Below are 19,131 nucleotides of genomic sequence, written 5' to 3'. Positions count from 1 at the left end.
ATACGTCGTTGTTTTATATAAAAGGTTTGTAATTGATAAGTGTTTGAATTTTAATGCTCTGATGAAGCTAATGTGAAGGTGCTTACTGTTGCATGCTAATAAACCAGTTTTTACAAACGGAATATCATTTGTGAATGGAATGCTTAGTATTTAACAATGGAAACATAGTACATTTGGATTATCCTTTTTTATACTGGATTTACAGGTTTGCTGTGTATGCCTTTTGGTTATATTTATTGGACTGATCTTTTATACAGTTGTTTCTTGTCATATCCATTTGAGCCTATGTCAGATCTTACAAAACGTTTGAAAGCCCTCAAAGAAAAAAAAAACAAACACCCCCAATACTCCCCTAACACCTATTAACTTAACAACACACAAAATGGTATTTAACTTCAAATATTCAGGTTTTACCCTCCACAAAATGGTGGACAACTTCAAATATTCAGGTTTTACCCACCTAATAGGAGCAAATGTTCCAAATTGGCAGCCACATTCTGATTTTTGTTAACCTAAAAGAAAGGTTATCCATGCTAAGATGCTTGTTGCAGCCTGTGCTTCTGCTAAGTGCTATCTGGTCTTGTCTTGTCTTTATACCTCTTCCAGTTGAGTAAACACGTGGATGCTTTCAGAGAACATTATCTGCTATCCATTTCTCTTTATTAGATTGTCTCCTGGTGACATGAGGACCAGATACAGAATTGCTACTAAGCATACGTTTATTTGCTAGAACAAAGCCATATAATATTCAATATTCATTTTCATTTTCTTGCTTTCTCTTAAAACTTGTTACTAGATAAAGCTAAGGGCCTTAATCCAGTCATTCCCAAATGGAAGAATGAGAAAAAGCACACTAATCTTTCTTTTGTCGTGCTCTTTTAACCAGACTTTTGTTCTTTTTTTTCCTTCTTTACATTGCAGTGCCTACATTTCTTAAAACTGAACAAGGAAAAAGAGAGAAGGGAGAAAGAAAGAAAAAACAGGAGCACCTGTGTAGATTACTTTCCCCATTACACTTAAAATAACTGAGAAAAAGGTACTTTATAGCATGCAGTAAAAATCCTACACTATTAAAATAGTACCACTAAGAAAGAAAAATGTACTCAGTTTACGTTCTCCCTCCTCTTCCCCTCTCCTAAGTATTTTTCCAAGCATTGCTGATATGAAATAGGGCATATGCTTTAGAGTCCCCTACAAGTTTAACAAAGTCTAAAAGAGTCCAGTATTTCCAGATTTTCTTGTTCTGTCATGTTTCACAAATATAATTATTGCTTTGTAATCCCACAGTTGTCAATTTCCAAGTTACTGGTATTATTCCTGCTCATCTGAATCTCTCATATCCTTTATCTGCTTCATTTCCAACATACTTGCCATTCTTCTAGTCTGCTCTTGTGTTTTTTTCTTTCTGTCAAGCATTTATTTATTTTTATTTATTTTATTCTACATTTGTTGATTGGGATAGTCCGACTGGATAACATGTCCATTTTCAGCAGAGGCCTGGGGAGAAAAGCTCCACAAAAAAATAACATAGACAAGACATAATAGATGAATTAACATAAGTTACAAACAGTGAAGCTAACGGTCTTTGCAGTTGATCAGTTAACATTAGAACAGGTGGCTAAACATTAAAAACAGTTCAGATATAGACATAATTTTTGTGTTAGCTCATTAATCAGGCTTAAAACAGGGGCATATCCAGTGTTTTATAAATAATTTTTTCAGACTTGTTTTGAATAGAGGTAGGGAGGATTCCAGAGTGAGCTCTGCTGGAAGTGAGTTTCATGATTTTCCAGCTGAGTTGGCAAACAGAGAGAAACCAGCTAGGTTATTAGATTTAATTGTTTGCACCTGAAGTCTGTTGGATGAGCGTAGTGGTCGGTTATTGCTGTGGGGGCTGATGATGTTGAGTGCCGATGTGTTTTCTGGATGGTTAAGGATTTTGTGTGCTATTAAGACCTGATTGAACTGTATGCAGTGTGGGAGTTCAAGCCAGCCTAGAAGCTTTAAATTATGACAGTGGTGGGTCCTATATGCAGTACCTGTGGCAAATCTGGCAGTATGATTATAACAAGAGGCTAGTTTATTTAGATCAGTTTTATTCAGGTTGGAGAAAAGAGGGGATGCATAGAGGAGTGTGGAGAAAAGAGGGGATGCATAGAGGAGTATGGAGAGTATGTGGGACCAAGCAATGGCAGTTCTAGCAGGTGGAGTGAGGAAAGACTTAACTTTGTAGAGGGAGCCAAGTTTACTATTAACAGTTTTGATAGTTTTACTGACGTGTGTATCAAATTTAAGGTTATTGATAGTTACACCCAGGAGTTTGGTATGGATATCGGGGGAGATGATTGTGCCATTATTAGCTGTAATAGAAAAGAGGGGTTGATGGGCCTTCCATGTGGATGAGAAGAGGAGCAACTTGGTTTTATTAGGGTTTAAGATCAGACATTGGTTAGATAGCCATTTTTCCATGGAGCTAAAGTGTTTTGAGTTAGTGTGAGTAGTTGCGACTCAGAGTTGGCAGAGCAGATCATGGTAGAGTCGTCTACATACTGGATGCAGGCAGCATCTGGGATAGCAGTGTGGAGGTCATTAATAAATATTGAAAATAGAAGGGTCCTGGTATAGAGCCCTGGGGAACTCCAAGAGTGATAGGCAAGTGAGTGGATAGCTTGTCCTGCCAGAGGAGTGCCTGTTGTCTTCCGCGCAGGTAAGATTGAAACCAGTGGACAGCATGATTGTCAAAGGAGAGGGCCATCATAGTATTGATAAGTAGTTGGTGGTTAACCATATCAAAAGCCTTTGAGAGATTTAGAAAGAGTGCTGAGGATAGCTTACTGTTGTTATGGTTGTGGTTGACAACATTGGTGAAAGAAAGGAGAGCTGATGTGGTACTGTGGGATGGCCTAAAGCCATGTTGGGAGTTGGCCAGCAGCTTGTTATGACAAGATAGTGCACGAGTAGTTTTTGGACACACTTCTCCATGATTTTGGCTAGCGGTGACAGCATTGCTATGGGCCTGAAATTAGATAAATCATTGGAGCTGCCTCCTTTATGAAGAGGTATAACATGAGATATTTTTCAGATTTGGGGAATGGTAGCTTCAGTAATGGATCTGTTGATCAATATAGAGATGGGGAATGCTATGCTATCTGTAGCTATCTGCAAATACTCTGCAGGAAGGAGGTCATCTGCTAAAGTGGTTGGTCTAGCTTTTTTAATAAGATTCAAATGAGTGAAGTAGGAATAGGTTTAAAGTTGAAGGAGATTTGGGTACTGGGTGTGGATAGATTTGGGTAGTCTCTGTTGGAATTTAGTTTAGTGTAGCTAGAGATTGGACGTCTCTGTGACAAAGTTGTTAAATGAATTTGCAATGTCCTCTGGGGATTTGTGATTAGAGTTAGAAGGGGGTGGAGTGGTAGTGTTGCCCGGGTATAGAAGTTTGTTTTTACTGGCCCAAAACTTTTGAGGTTTATTTTGGTTCTTCAGTTGGAGATTGCAGTAGAAATTCTTTTTATCTAAGGTTATAGATTTTTTTAGTGTCATTCCTTAGTTGTCGGTATTTGAGGTGGTCGAGTGGGGCTTTTGTTGCCTTCCAGGTTACCCATGCCTTATTTCTGAGTGAGATTTTAGATTTGCTTTCTTTAGAAAGTCATGGTGCAGTTTTCATTTTGGCTCTAATGGAGTGTTGAGGAGCATGAAAATCCAGGATAGTTAGGAATTTGTTGTTAAAGTAAGCCACTTCTTCCAGTGGAAGTTGTTTCAGGACAGACTAATTGCATGCATTGAGTTCCTCCTGAAAGATGGTAGGGTTAAAGTTTTTATTGCTTCTGATTGTCTTGTATTTGGTTTTATTGGGTGTGTCTTGTTTAAGCCTAATTATATAGGTAAGACAGTGATCGCTTAGGTTATCAGGCAGAGTTCCTGACTTGTACATTAGGGGGTGATGATTGATGAGTATCCAGTCAAGGGTGCTTCCTTTGTTCTGGGTTTTACCAGTCCTAGTAGGGGAGGTTATTATTTGTGTAAATCCATGAAGATTTACATGGGCTGAGGGCGCCTCAGAAGAGCAGTTATTCCAATCAATGTTGAAGTCCCCAAGAACAATAGTTTCTTGGGGGTAATTAGTAGACAACCGGTATAGAATATTTTCTAGGGAGACTGAATACTGAATCCTTGCCTGGAGGTATATAGATGCAGACAATGTTTAGACGTTTGTGCTTATTAAGTTGTAATTTAGTGATGATTTCTGCATTATTAATTTGTGGTGGTTGTAGGGTATCTTTAGTGAGGGTAAGGGTCGATTTGTACAGTACAGCTACCCCTCCACCCTTCTTCGTGGTCCGGTCTAGTCTAACTAAGTTGAAACATTGGAAAAGGTTTTACTGGCACTGTCTCTCTGTGGTCTTTAATACCAGAAGAACAAGAAGCAGAATCTCCTGGTGTTCTTCGTGTTTCACTGTTGCAGTCATTACATTAGGGTTATCTGCTTGCAGGTAGCCCTCAGTCGGCCTGATTAACAAAGTCTTGGGTCCTGCGTCAGTTGCTGTCCCTTCTTCCATGACGTCAGGTCATCGGGTATAAAACATGCAGCTGACACCATTACACCAGTCTTATTTGCCCTGCGGTGCCCGAAGCAGAAGCAGTTTGCAAGTGCCGGTCGGCCGACTCCTGAAATTTTCATTTTCGAGTTTCCGAACCAAAGTCTTCAACTAAAGCTAAGTACCCTATTGGGGAAACTTTTTCTTGCTCCTTACCGATATCAGTAAAAGTTAATAATTGCATTACCTGTAGAAAGCAAATACCTCATAAAGATTTTCATTCGTACTGTATTCCTTGCTTAGACCCTGACCACGAGGTACCTTTCTGTCGGTTTCACGCTTTATTCAATCAGCGCACTATCTGTCATCAGTATATTTTCGACTCTAAATATTTCGGTTCTTGGTTTAATTATCCAGAAATGTCATCGGTTAGCCATCCGACTACCGGGATTCCGAAAAAACGCAAAATTAGTGACAGAAACAGGCCGCCGAGGTCCAAAACTGCCGATGATGCTTCTCCTAAGCCAGTCGCCAATTTGCTGGTACTCATTGAGGTGCTTTCGCAGCCCCTGATACCCGCTTCTTCTGATTCGCAGGCCTCTACTGAGACCCATTCAGAGTCCGGCATGCCGGGAGATGCTTCAACTATGGAACCCGTGGATGGCTCTACCTTGGATGGGTCCGGAGCCGCTGTACAGACACTGGCTTCTTAGGGTGTATTCAGGCCTACAGACTTGCATATTAAACAGACGCCTCCTTCTTCACTTAGGCCTAAATCTCGAACCATGCCTAAAAAAAAACAGCACCCAGGCCACATGCTCAGGCCTCTATGCCTAAAAAACAAATGATAAGAATGGCTGAAGATTTAGTAACTCTAATCAGGGGTAGCCAATCTCCCCTTTCTAAGAGGCCTAGGACAAGTTGTTTATGAATCTTCTGACCAGGATTCTGTTTTTTCTGATTCTTCTGATGATTTGGATTTGCCCTTATCTACTTATGAGGATTCTGATGCATAGAACTCTATTCCTCTGCTTCCCCTCCAGAAGATTTTTCTTTTGGGGAAATCTTGCATACTCTAAGGGAGCATTTCCACTGGGAAAGCCAAGATTTTTCTGATTCAAAAAAGAGGCTTAGGGATTTCTTACTCAACTATTCCTCCTGTACTAGACATTGTTCATGATGCTTTTTTGGAATCTAGTTTGGCCCCTGTTTCCTTGCCTCCTGCTCCCAGAAAACCTGACAGATACTACAGGGTCCCCGACTCACACAAGTTGCTTTTTAAAAATCTTATTGCGGATCCAGAGACTATTTCAGAGGGGCCCAAGGGCATTAAGGCTTCTACTGCTAAAAATCCTACCCCTTCTGATAGAGACTCCAGGGTGCTGGATAGATGAGGTAAGAAGGTTTACACTTCTACAACCTTGGCCATTAGGTTTTTAAACTGCCAGTTTCATATGTTAAAGTATCAGCAACATGTTATTGGATTGCTTAAACAGAAAATGATGTTGATTCCTGACTGTGTGGAAAATAAAGAATTTCAGGATTTAATGCATTCTGCTGAACAAGTTGGAAAACATACTTTACAATGTGGTTTTGATTCATTAGAGGCCTCTTGCAGGGCTGCTGTTACTGGGTCTGTGCTCAGAAGGCATGCTTGGCTAAAGGAGCAATCCTTGCCTGATCATGTTAAAGCTAAGTTGTTGGATGCTCCTTTAAATCAGGACCGCCTGTTTGGCAACAAGGCTGAGGAAGTTCTTAAAAAGATGGAAGATAAAGCTAATTCTATGCAAACTGTTAAAGATTTCTTACAAGTTCAGCCTCCTAGATTTAGTAGGCACTGGCCCTCTAAGAATTGGTCCTTTCCATCCCCTTCAAGGTCTTCTCAAGACACAGCAAAAGCCCCAGGTTTCAGTCCCAGGGGACACACAGGACTAAGCAGTGGGGGGCCTCCACTTAAAAATATGGGAGTAATAAGACCCCCCCCCCCATGGTAAACTGTCTCAATGACTTCTGTTTAAAATTTCCAAACACTTATCAACTGACTGCCCCTTTGGGAGGAAAGATTGCTCTTCATGCAAAGAACTGGGAACTCATTACCCAACAAATGGGTTTTAAATCTAGTGTCCCAGGGAAACAGATTTCATTTCCACACGTTGCCAACACCAAGCGGCTGGCCTGACCTACCCCCAAATCAGTGGGCAGAGGCCCAAAAACAAATACTTTCTCTCTTAAGCATGGGGGCTATTCAACTGGTACCGGAAGAGGAAAAGGGACAAGTTTTCTACTCTAGACTTTTCCTGGTACCCAGAAAAGACAATTCATGGTGTCCCATCCTGGACATGTCTACTCTAAACACCTTTTTGGAAATTCCAAAATTCAAGATGCTGACTCTTTCACCAGTTACTTCCTATGCTAGGCAAAGATGCCTGGTTGGCACCTCTAGATTTAAAAGAAGCATACCTGCACATCCCAATCAGGGAATCTTGCAGAAGATACCTACGCTTCAAAGCAGGCTACACGCACTATCAGTTCTCTGCACTGCCCTTTGGCTTATCTACTGCACCCAGGGTATTCACAAAGTGCCTAGCTCTAGTTATTGCATTTTGCAGGCAAAGAAATATTCAGATATACCCATACTTGGATGATTGTCTAATTCAGGCAGAAAGCCAGGACATACTTTTGAATCATTTGGTCTTTGTACAAAGGGTTCTAACTTGTCTGGGGTACACCATAAACAAAAAGAAATCACACCTGGAATCCTGTCAACAAATTATATTCCTGGGAGCATGCTTGAATACAACTTCCCAGATGGCTTACCTCACGCCAGAGAAACAAATTCATTTGACAACCTACTTCAAACAAGTGGCCACAAAAACCCTGCTATCTGCAAGACAAATACTGCAAGCCTTGGGGTTCATGGCCTCCTGCATTTTTCTAATTCCATATGCAAGACTGCATATGAGGAAGCTACGGTGGTATCTAAAAAGCCTGTGGTGTCAACATTCTCAGGATCTAGAAGCAATGATTCCTATCATACCTTGCCTTCGCCTAGAATTCCTTTGGTGGGCAGAGGCCTGCCACCAAAACAAGGGACTACCTTTCACACCACCCACTGCCGCCCAAACCCTAACAACAGACTCATCAGACTATGCATGGGGGACTCACCTGGCAGGGAAGTGCATTTAGGGCAAATGGAACCCAAGTCAAATGCACCTGCATATCAATCAAAAAAAAATGTTAGCTGTACAGAATGCTCTGAGAGCCTTCAAGGACCACATTCTTCCAGGACAACTTATGGTAAAGACGGACAACAACACTGTTATGTGGTACATAAACAAGCAGGGGGGTACACATTCTTACCCCCTCTGCAGACTAGCCATGGCATTGTGGAACACAGCCTTGCGCTACCAAGTGCACCTACAAGCTCAATTCCTGCCAGGAAAATTAAATACACTGGCAGACGGACTAAGCAGAAACCTCATAGATCCACACGAGTGGAAACTGGAACCAAGGATTTCAACATGTTGACAAGCAAATGGGGGAGTCCAGATATAGACCTGTTTGCCTCTCCCCAGAATTACCAATTGGACAAATTTTGCACAAGGACTCCCCACAAGCAAGCCTGGAAAGTGGATGCTCTGTCCTTCAGCTGGAAAAACCTATCAGTCTATGCCTTCCCCCCTCTGCCTTTGCTTTCCAAAGTACTACTAAAAATCAAACAGGACAAACCAAGGATGATTTTGATTGCTCCAGACTGGCCACGCCAACACTGGTACCCCCTCCAGCACAGTGTGTCATGGTTATCCCCATGGCACCTCCCTCAGACTCCTTCTCTGTTGTCTCAGCAGGAGAACCAGATTCTGCACCCTCCGCTTCTAACACTGAACCTTGCAGCCTGGCTAATTACATAATCACTCCTCTACAATCCCTCAGTAAACCTGTGATGGATATTATTTTAGAGGCAAGGAGGCTTAGTACTAGAAAATCTTATGCTGAAAAATGGAAAAGATTCTGTGCCTGGAACCAATCAAGGGATGAGCACAGCAGTGCCCAATTTACCTCAGATTCTACAATACTTAACTGAGATGCTTCACAAGGGCCTGTCTTTTTTCCTCCATTAAAATCCACGCTTCAGCCATTTCAGCTCATTATAGCACAGAACCACCCCTCTTCTCTCCTCCACTACTCAAGCAGATGTTCATCGTGTTACCCTGCTGCAGTCATCACACTTGGGTTATCCTGCCATCAGGTGGTCCCGCAGTCGGCCTGAGTTTCAAAGTCTTGGTCTGGCGTCAGTTGCTGTCACTTCTTCCTTGACGTCAGAGCGCCAGGGGTATATAAGAGGCATCCAACGCCATTTTCTTCAGTCTTTCTTGCCGCGCGGTGCCCGAAGCAGAAACAGTTCGCAAGTGCCGGTCGGCCGACACCTGAGATTTTCTATTCGAATTTCAGTCGAAGTCTTCAATAAAGCTAAGTACCCCATTGGGGAACCTTTTCTTGCCTCAGTCCGATGTCAGAAAAAGTTAACAATTGCATTTCTTGTGGGAAGCAAATACCTCATAAGGACTTCCATTCCTATTGTATTCCTTGCCTAGGCCCAGACCACGACGTCACAGGTTGTCGGTTTTGTGCTAGGTTTAATAAACAAACTATCAAATGCCGTTTTGACTTCGCACGGCATTACTTTGGTAGGAAATTTAATTATATCATGCTGTCGGAGCAGCCGATGACCGGCATGCATAAAAAACGCAAGGATAAGGACAGGCAGCCTAGGAACAAGCCAGACTCCGAGGCCTCAGCTGGGCCTGTCGCCGGTTTTCCAGTTTTCAGTGAGGCGCCTACGCAGCCCCTGATGACCGCAGAACTGGAACCCCAGACAGCTGCGGATTCTCAAGCGGAGTCTACTAGGCCGATGCAGCCATCTTCATTTGGCCCTTCCGACACCGGAGCAGAAGTAGATCTCGGTGCAGTGGAAACACCTTCGGTTGCAGAAGGTGTCTTCAGACTGACTACACTCACCATTAAATCTTATGCTAAGCTTAAAACTCCTTTAAAACCAAAGAAGACTGTACATCAGTCTACAGTTCAAGGCCCCATGCCTAAGAAACAAATGCTTAAGATGGCTGAAGATTTGATTACCCTAATCAAGGGTTCCCATCCCCCTCCTGATAAAAGACCAAGACAAGAGGAGGATTATGCTTCCTCTGACCAGGTTTCAATTTCCTCAGATTCTTCTGAGGAACAGGATTACACTTTTCCACCTTATGAAGACTCTGATGCTGAAGACTCTATTCCCTCAGCATCTCCCCCTGAAGACTACTCCTTTGGGGAAACTTTACATACCACGAGGGAACATTTCCACTGGGAAGGCCAGGACTACTCTGATTCTAAGAAAAGGCTCCGAGAGTTCCTTTTACTACCCCAGCACAGACCTCTTGCTATCCCTCCAGTTTTGGATATTGTGGATGATGTTTACTTGGAGTCTAGTCTAAACCCAGACTCTCTACCTCCTGCTCCAGCCAAACCAGACAGATACTACAGAGTACCTGACTCACACAAATTCCTTTATAAAAGTCCTGTGGCTGACCCAGAAACAATTTCCCAGGGTCCTAAGGGAGCTAAAGTTTCTATGGCTAAAAATCCTGTGCCCTCTGAAAGGGATTCCAGAGCCCTAGATAGATGGGGAAAGAAAATATACACCTCAGCAACTCTGGCTATGACAGTATTAAATTGTCAGTTTCACATGCTGAAATATCAGCAATTCCTAATGGCTCAATTAAAACAAAAAATGAACACACACACTGAACAGTCTGAATTCAAGGAAATGCAGGATCTGTTGCATGCAGCTGAACAGGTGGGCAAACATACTTTACAATGTGGATTTGATTCATTGGAAGCTTCCTGTAGAGCAGCTGTTACTGGTTCTGTCATATGTAGACATGCTTGGTTAAAAGAACAAACCCTTCCTGATCATGTTAAAGCAAAATTATTGGATGCACCTTTACAGCAGGATGTATTATTTGGTGTCAAAGCAGAAGAGGTTTAAGAAAATGGAGGATAAGGCAAAGTCTATGCAGACGGTCAAGGGTTTTTTGCAGGTACAACCCCCTCATTCCAGCAGAAATTGGCCAACAAAAAACTGGTCCTTTCCAGCTTCTGACAGATCACAGAGAGGCAAATACAAACGGCCAAGGGGCAGAGGTCAGTCACAAGGCCCTTACAAACCTCGCCAATGGGGTACTGCTACCCAGAAAGGAGGAGAAGACAGGCCCCAGGCTAGCAGAAGACAAACACAATGACTCAATCCTCAAACTACCAAGCAAATCTCTCCTGGCAGCTCCCTTGGGAGGAAAATTAGCATTTGTTTGCAGACAACTGGCACATCATCACAAAAGACAAATGGGTTCTAGACATTGTCTCTCAAGGATACAGATTCTACTTTCATACCTTACCAAGGATAAAAGGAATGCCAAACCTGCCACCAAATCAATGGGCAGAGGCACAAAAACAAATTACAGCTCTCATGGACATGAGAGCCATTCAACAGGTACCTACACAGGAGCAAGGACAAGGATTTTACTCAAGACTCTTTCTAGTCCCAAGAAAGGACAACGCATGGAGACCCATTCTGGATCTTTCAGTTCTGAACACCTATCTGCAAGTACCAAAATTAAAGATGCTAACACTACAGCAGCTTCTTCCCATGCTGGGCAAGAATGCTTGGCTAGTAATGTTGGACCTCAAGGAGGCATACCTGCATGTACCTATCAGACAAAACTGCAGAAGATACCTCCGCTTTATTGCAGGTTCGACGCATTATCAGTTCTCTGCACTGCCCTTTGGCTTGTCTACTGTGCCCAGGGTCTTCCCAAAATCCCTGGCACCAGTAATTGCATACTGCAGACAAAGAGGAATTCAGATATACCCATACCTGGACGACTGCCCTTATTCAAGCAGAAAGCAAGGACATTCTTTTAAAGCATCTGGCATTTGTCAAACACCTTCTAAGTTGCCTAGGGTACACAGTAAACGAAAAGAAATCAAAACTAGTGCCCTCACAAAACATAATATTCCTGGGTGCCAGCTTGAATACAACGGCCCAGATGGCTTATCTCACACCAGACAAGAAACAACAGCTGACTCAATATTTCAAAATAATGGCAACAAAGACCCAACTCCCTGCAAGAAAAATTCTGCAGGCCTTGGGATTCATGGCATCTTGCATACTACTAATACCATTTGCAAAACTGCATATGAGGAAATTACAATGATACCTGAAAAGCATATGGACTCAGCACAGCCACAGCTTGGAAACAATGATACCACTCATTCCCTGCCTTCAACAGGAGTTTCTATGGTGGGCACAGGCATGTCACCTCAACAAGGGTCAGCCTTTCACCTTACCCACAGCCAGGCAAACTATGACAACAGATGCATCGGGCTATGCCTGAGGAGCACACATGGCAGGACAGTGCATTCAGGGCAAATGGACTACAGATCAGAGATATTTGCATATCAATCAAAATGAAATGCTAGCAGTGCAGAATGCCCTAACAGCTTTCAAGAGCCTCTTACACTCAGGACAACTAATAATAAAGATGGGCAATACCACAGTAATGTGGTACATAAGCAAGGGGGCACACATTCCTACCCTCTATGCAGGCAAGCAATGACCTTGTGGAACACTGCACTGTCTTACCAGGTTCAATTACAAGCACAATTCCTGCCAGGAAAGAAAAACACATTGGCAGACAACCTAAGCAGAAACATTATGGATCCACATGAGTGGAAACTAGATCCACAAGTATTTGCAATGATAGCTCAAAAATGGGGACGCCCAGACAGATCTGTTTGCAAGCCCCCAAAACTACCAGCTTCAAAAAATTTGCACAAGGACATTCCATCCACAAGCTTGGAAAGTGGATGCCCTCTCAATCAGTTGGAAAACATTAACAGTGTATGCCTTTCCTCCACTGCCTCTTCTAGCAAAGGTACTGCTGAAAGTCAGATTAGAGAGGTCACAAATGATACTCATTGCACCAGACTGGCCACGCCAGCATTGGTATCCAATTTTAAGGAACATGGCCCACGGCCCACCATGGATTTTACCACAAATTCCTCACCTGCTCACCCAGCGAGATAATCAGATTCTACACAGCCAGCTCAAGACTTTAAACCTGGCTGCATGGCAAATTACCTAAACAACCAGCCAACACCCCTATCCAAAGCAGTTATGGATGTCATTCTGGAGGCCAGGAGGCCCAGCACCAGGAAAACCTATTCAGACAAATGGAGAAGATTTTGCGCCTGGAACCAGGCTGAAGGCCAAAATCCCCTTAAACCAAACATTCCTCAGGTTCTACAATATTTAACTGAGATGTTGCACAGAGGTCTTTCCTTTTCATCTATTAAGATCCACGCCTCAGCAATTTCAGCTCATTACAACACGGATCCTCCTTTATTCTCACATCCACTCCTAAGACAGTACCTCAGAGGGGCTAAGAACATAAGACCGCCAAGGAGAGCACCAACACCTACTTGGGATCTCAACTTTGTTCTGGTAAAGCTTACACTGCTGCCCTTTTGAACCAGCTTTTTCAGCTGATTTAAAATTTCTTTCATGGAAAACTGCCCTTGGATAAAACTAAGGCTTTCAGAAATTCTGACCAGCTCTTTGTAGCCTATGCTACAGGATCACAAGGAAAAGCTATCTCAAAACATACCATTTCTAAATGGATAGGGCATTGCATACGTTTCTGCTACATGCATCATGGGAAACCGGTACATGCTAACATTAGGTCCCACTCCACCAGGGCTACAGCTACATCAGCAGCCTTTCTCAGGGGAGTGCCAACCAAGGATATTTTGGAAGCTGCAACTTGGAGTTCAGTGCACACCTTCACCAAACACGATCACTTACCTCTGTATTCTAAGACTAGAGCTGGTTTTGCCACTGCAGTTTTGCAGGGCCTACTAGCTCCTTCTAACCCTGTTTAACTCCGCCTCCCATCCTTAGCTTTGGGATTCAACCCAAGTGTGATGACTGCAGCAGGGTAACACAATGAACATAGTACAGTTTTGTACCTACCATAAATGTAGATGTTCGAGTGTTCACCCTGCTGCAGTCCAGGTTGCCCTCCCTCCATCCCCTCTGAACTAGCTGAACTTATCTATACCACTCTATCCTATTCAACCTCTGTGGTGTATTTGCTTGTGCCTAAGGGTATTGTTTTATTTTTATCTAGCTATATATATATATATATATATATATATATATATATATTTTGCCTACCTATTGGGGGCACCTGACATCTGGGGCAAGAAAAACTGAAGAAAATGGCGTCAGATGCCTCTTATATATCCCTGGCGCTCTGACGTCAGGGAAGAAGCGACAGCAACCAACACCGGACCAAGACTTTGGAACTCAGGCCAGCTGCGGGACTGCCTGACGGCAGGATAACCCAAGTGTGATGACTGCAGTAGGGTGAACACTCAAACATCTACATTTATGGTAGGTACAAAACTGTACTTTCCTCAGCGGGGCCAAACATTTGAGACTATCCAGGAGAGCTCCAACCCCAGCCTGGGACCTTAACTTTGCTTTGGAGAAACTCGCTCTACCTCCTTTCGAGCCAGCTGCTACTGCAGACTTAAAATTTCTTTCTTGGAAAACAGCTTTTCTTTTAGCAATCACTTCAGCTAGAAGGGTATCTGAATTACAGGCCCTTATGGCAGTGGAGCCTTTTATCATCTTTCATGCGAACAGGGTGTTCGTCAGAACCAATCCATCCTTCATACCCAAGGTGGTTTCCAGTGTGGCTATTAATCAGTCTATTCATTTGCCAACCTTCTTTCCCAGTCCACAGAACAAAGGGGAATGGATAGTGCATTCCTTAGATGTGCACAGACAACTTAGATTCTACTTGGACAGGACTAAACCTCAAAGGAAATCTGAACAACGGCAGGTAATATTTGCTGCAGGGGCAGAGGGGAAGGCTATTTCAAAGCAAACCATTTCTAAATGGATAGGCCATTGCATTCATTTATACTATAAGCACCATGGAAATCCTATCCCCCAGGGGATCAGACCTCACTTCACCAGGGCTGCATCTACCTCTACAGCCTTTCTCAGAGACGTCCCTACCAGGGACATCGTAGAAGCTACTACCTGGAGTTCTGTGCATAATTTCACCAAGCATTATCATTTGCCAATTTTCTTTAAATCCAGAGCTGGCTTTGCCACTGCAGTCTTGCAGGGCCTTATAGCTGGTCCTAATGCTATCTAAATTCCTCCTCCCAACCATAGCTTTGGGAATCTACCCAAATGTAATAACAGCAACAGTGAAACACGAAGAACGTAGTACAGTTGTGTACACTTACCATAAATGTAGATGTTAGAGTGTATTCACTGTTGAGTCCTGGTTACCCTCCCTCCAGCCCCCTAACTTCTTTTGGCTATACCTCTTCTTTCCTTTACTATGCTTAAAAGCCTTTTTGGTGTATTTGCTTTTTTGTTGGAGGTATATCTTTGTACTTATATATTTAATTGCTCCCTATTAGAGGGGCACCTGACATCTGGGGCAAGAAAAACTGATGTAATGGCGTCGGCTGCATGTTTTATACCCCTGACGACCTGACGTCATGCTGTCCCAGCAACCGACGCAGGACCCAAGACTTTGTTAATCAGGCTGACCTGAGGGCTACCTGCAAGCAGATAACCCTAATGTAATGACTGCAACAGTGAATACACTCAAACATCTACATTTATGGTAAGTGTACACAACTGTACTTTTCACAACTCACTTTTGTTGGACAAACTTTTTTATTTCCTTCTTACCATGTACTTCATCAAAAAATGATTTTGTCCCTCCAGGGAAGCGATAGCTGGATACAGTAGTTTGAATCTCACCCCTGCTTTTTGACATTCCCTAAATAGTGGAATAAATTTACTCTTCTTCAGCCTGGTGTACAATGAGTAATCATTCACTACAAACTGTCTGCTGTCTCCCACATTAAGTACTTTTCCCATCTGCCACAGTTTTGTCAGAATCAACTCCTTCTGCTAGTAGGATTGCATCTTTGCTATTAAAGGTGCAGGTTGCTTTTTCATAGCCAGGGTTGGAACATACGCACAATGTGCCCTTTCAGTTAACAACAACTGTTGTGGAATACCAGTCCAGTTCCTTATTTGTGCTTTCATAAAATTAATACCATCTGTTCTTTCCAGCTTCTCTAGTACAGCTGAAAATCTCAGCTTTTCCCTACATGCTCTGTCCTCTAATTCTGTTATTTTTATGAAATATTTGTTATTGAGCAGTGTCATATTCAGCCAACCTTTTCTTCATTTCCACTTCTGATTTTTGCAGTTTTATCACCTCATCTGAATATCTGTTTAAAGCTTCTTCCATTTTCCCAGCCTTTTGTTGTTTGAGTTAATATACTCCATCAGTGTTTTGTTTGTTTCAATCAGATCTGTGTGCAGTTGTCTCATACCTTCCTCTAGGTTACTGAAAGTAGTGTCTGAACCTTGCATTGCTTTTTGCTGAACAGCTGCAGTACAGTTCCCAGTCAGTGTTTTTCCCTCATATTTTGTAGCTGAGTTTCTTTCGGGTCCTCTGTATTTCTTTTTTCCTGCCCATCCAGGCAGTGCACTTACTAGCCAGTTACTCAAATTTACCCAGAAATGTAAATCCACTGGTTTCTCTCTAAGTTTGTTTTCACACTTGGAGAACTAGAATTAAGCTGTTACTCATTGTGAAGCCATCTTGGACATCCAGGAACCAGAAGGCAGCTTTGAGAGGTGGGATTAGAATAACAGAGAGAAGCAGTTGTGGTAGGCTGACAGTAGATATCTATTTTTGTTTTATTTTTTTTTTATTTTGCTTTTATTTACTGGGTTTAGTCAAAAACCTCTTTTCAGATGAGGCCCAGGGAGAAACGCTCCAAAATATTGCAAACATTTTTAAACAGACATTCAGTAATATGCGTGAACAGACATTAAGTAATATACAATAAAAGATCATATTCCAAACGTGCATGCTGAATAGACACCCCAGTCAGTGTGCTCATTGTAAATCGAACGTATCCTTATAGAAAGACTTCCAATTCACTTATCTATTGTTGAGTAGAAAGACTTTCTATTTGGATGTGCTACCTTCAGATATTTTAAAGAGGGACGGATTAAAATATGTGAGAAAAAAGTCAGGACATTCTGCAAAATTCTGGAAGTTAGAAGGTAAAGTTCTGGTAATGCAACTGTTCTAAATCTCTTTAACTTTACCTGTCAAGTGTCTAGACTTTAGTACAGTGTCCCCAATATACTCATACATTTGCCCTGACCATCAGACTTCTAGTAATGCTGTTATTTTAGAAAAATAAATAATAAAAAAGGAAAGTCACACCGATATTGGTGTGCTCTGTACCACTGTACTAATGTACTGTCCAGGCATGCAGCCGTACGCACCATACACATGTGCAGTACATCAATAAAGCATTAAGAAGGCAGAAGAACACTAATGTGCCATTATACAAAGGCATTATTTAAGAAAGGGAAGCAATTTCTTTCTTAAATGATGTCATTGTTTAATAGCAATAACTCAGTATTTACCCACAGTTGCCTTTGTGATCAAACTAAAACAACCATGGGTAAATCTTGTAATAAACCCACACCCAGTCATGGGTTATTGCTAAAATGTACATTAACAATTACACATTCATTTGCTAATTAGTTTATGTTCAAATGAAATAAAGGCAACTATTACAGTATAAAAGATACTAATGCATCAGTAGATGTTGAACATTGAGCATTTGAAAAAGTGTATAAGTGGATTTGTCAAATAGAGAAAAGATTATGTGATTAGTACTTAGAAAGTCAAAGACATTGAGGTGAGGGAATGAACTAGATAGGGCAGAAAATGTTAATGTTGTAGTTAAGAGGTGTGCGGTATAAAGAGGTTCAGAGATAATTATGATTATGGCTATCATAAAAGTAAAGAGGTGTGAGATGAGCAATATCACACAACTATGTATGTGGCTTGGAGATGCTCGTAAAACTATTCAGGTATTAGTGAATAGGATATGATTAAGATAGCTCTGATGTGTGATACGGTTCAAGAACAGGGTTAGAAAGGGTAGAGTGTATGAGATGAACTGTGCTATATAAGAAACCAACCTATACTTTTACTACCACTACCACTTGCATTTTCATTATTACTTTCTAACTATTACTAGTTTCCACAGTCATATTTGTATTTCTACTACATCTGTATGTATGAAGTGGGTAGTTTGGCTGCACTTTGGTAGAATGACTGACTAGGTGCACCTTCTTATAAGTGGTATTATTTTCTTGTTTTAAGCAACTTTTTTTTTGGGACAACTATACTAATAAAATGTTCAGTGGTGGCCCCTTATTTGTATGGATGGGTTATCAGGAATGTATAGTTACAGTTTATTGTACTTCTGTCTGGAATAATTGTGTGAATTTATAAATATTGTGTTCTAAAACAACCAGTAGAAAGGAAATTAAAAAAGGCCATTGAGGTCAGAATGCAAACATTAATGTGATACTGTTAACTCCTGCATGTTCAGAGTCAGTCAATATTTTTAAGTACCTGTTTTGTTAGCATTTTATTTATTTATTTGTTTTTAACTCTTTCATAAGGTACGTAATCGAATTAAAGACTTCTTTCAGTATGTTTGCCAGCTGATAATGGACCAGTATTCTCAGCAGTCTCATCCTAGACAAGTTCAACGTGCAACAGCCAGCAATGGCTTCCAGACTGTATCTGATACGTTTTCCGTTCAGAAAAGCCATTTGGATGACAGTAACATTTCTTCAGTAACACAAGATTCAGACGTCGATCTAGTGGCTCAAGTGCTAGTGGTCAGTCATGGTGCCTACATGAGAACATGGATTAAATACCTGGTTGATGAGTTGCACTGCACCTTTTCACCTGACCTAACAAAGTCTCAGATATTTTCTGGTAGTCCTAACACTGGGATAAGTAATTTCATTGTAAGCCTTGAGGCAGAGAACTGTAAGCCGGACATTAACTGCATTTATATAAACAAGCATGAGCACCTTGAAACTGTTAATATTGCAATAGACTTCAGTCCACAGCAAGGGGCTCTAGATATCTAATAATCCAGTGTTGCATCATGGTCTAGCACTTTCAAACTTAGTAATTATTTATTATAGAGACATCACGGCCCATTCACACTGCTCCTTCCATTGCAGAGAAGGTGCTCTTATTACTGTAAGTCTGACATTTTTTCATTGACTACTTATGTTGTATTTTAGTCATAGTCATATTTAATATTAAAAGAAATCACTTGTACTGTCTGGCTTCTTCAAAAGAGTCTATTAATTTACCATTTTGCCTGTTGCATTGTTGTGCTTATCTTTGGCTTGTACTTCTGTGACACTAACAAGATGTAAAGCTCAAACTAATGTGCTTCTCCAGCATAACATGTAAACGTGATGTCCAGTGATGTAGAAAAAGTTGCATTCTACATGCTTTCCTTGAAATTTATAAATAATCATTAAATGTCCACAAACACCAAATATCCACATAAATCGAACCGGAACAACAAA

At 41.6% G+C, this 19,131-nt stretch overlaps 1 protein-coding gene across 2 annotated transcripts in view; it reads left to right on the top strand.

Annotated features, from left to right (window-relative positions):
- The window catches only part of TIGAR (TP53 induced glycolysis regulatory phosphatase), a 558,949-nt gene extending 540,070 nt beyond the window's left edge, over positions 1 to 18,879 (top strand). For both annotated transcript variants that reach the window (XM_044087567.1, XM_044087568.1), the window contains one exon: positions 18,199 to 18,879. In XM_044087567.1, coding sequence (XP_043943502.1) covers positions 18,199 to 18,678 — 480 coding nt within the window. In that variant the 3' untranslated portion in view covers positions 18,679 to 18,879. The remainder of the gene's footprint in view (positions 1 to 18,198) is intronic.
- Positions 18,880 to 19,131: the final 252 nt, after the last annotated feature.

Source organism: Protopterus annectens, chromosome 11.part0 (assembly GCF_019279795.1).
Source record: "Protopterus annectens isolate FY-2018-M chromosome 11.part0, PAN1.0, whole genome shotgun sequence".
Taxonomy (NCBI): domain Eukaryota; kingdom Metazoa; phylum Chordata; order Ceratodontiformes; family Protopteridae; genus Protopterus; species Protopterus annectens.
Note: the sequence above shows the minus strand (reverse complement) of the source record. Positions and strands in the feature narration are given on the sequence as shown.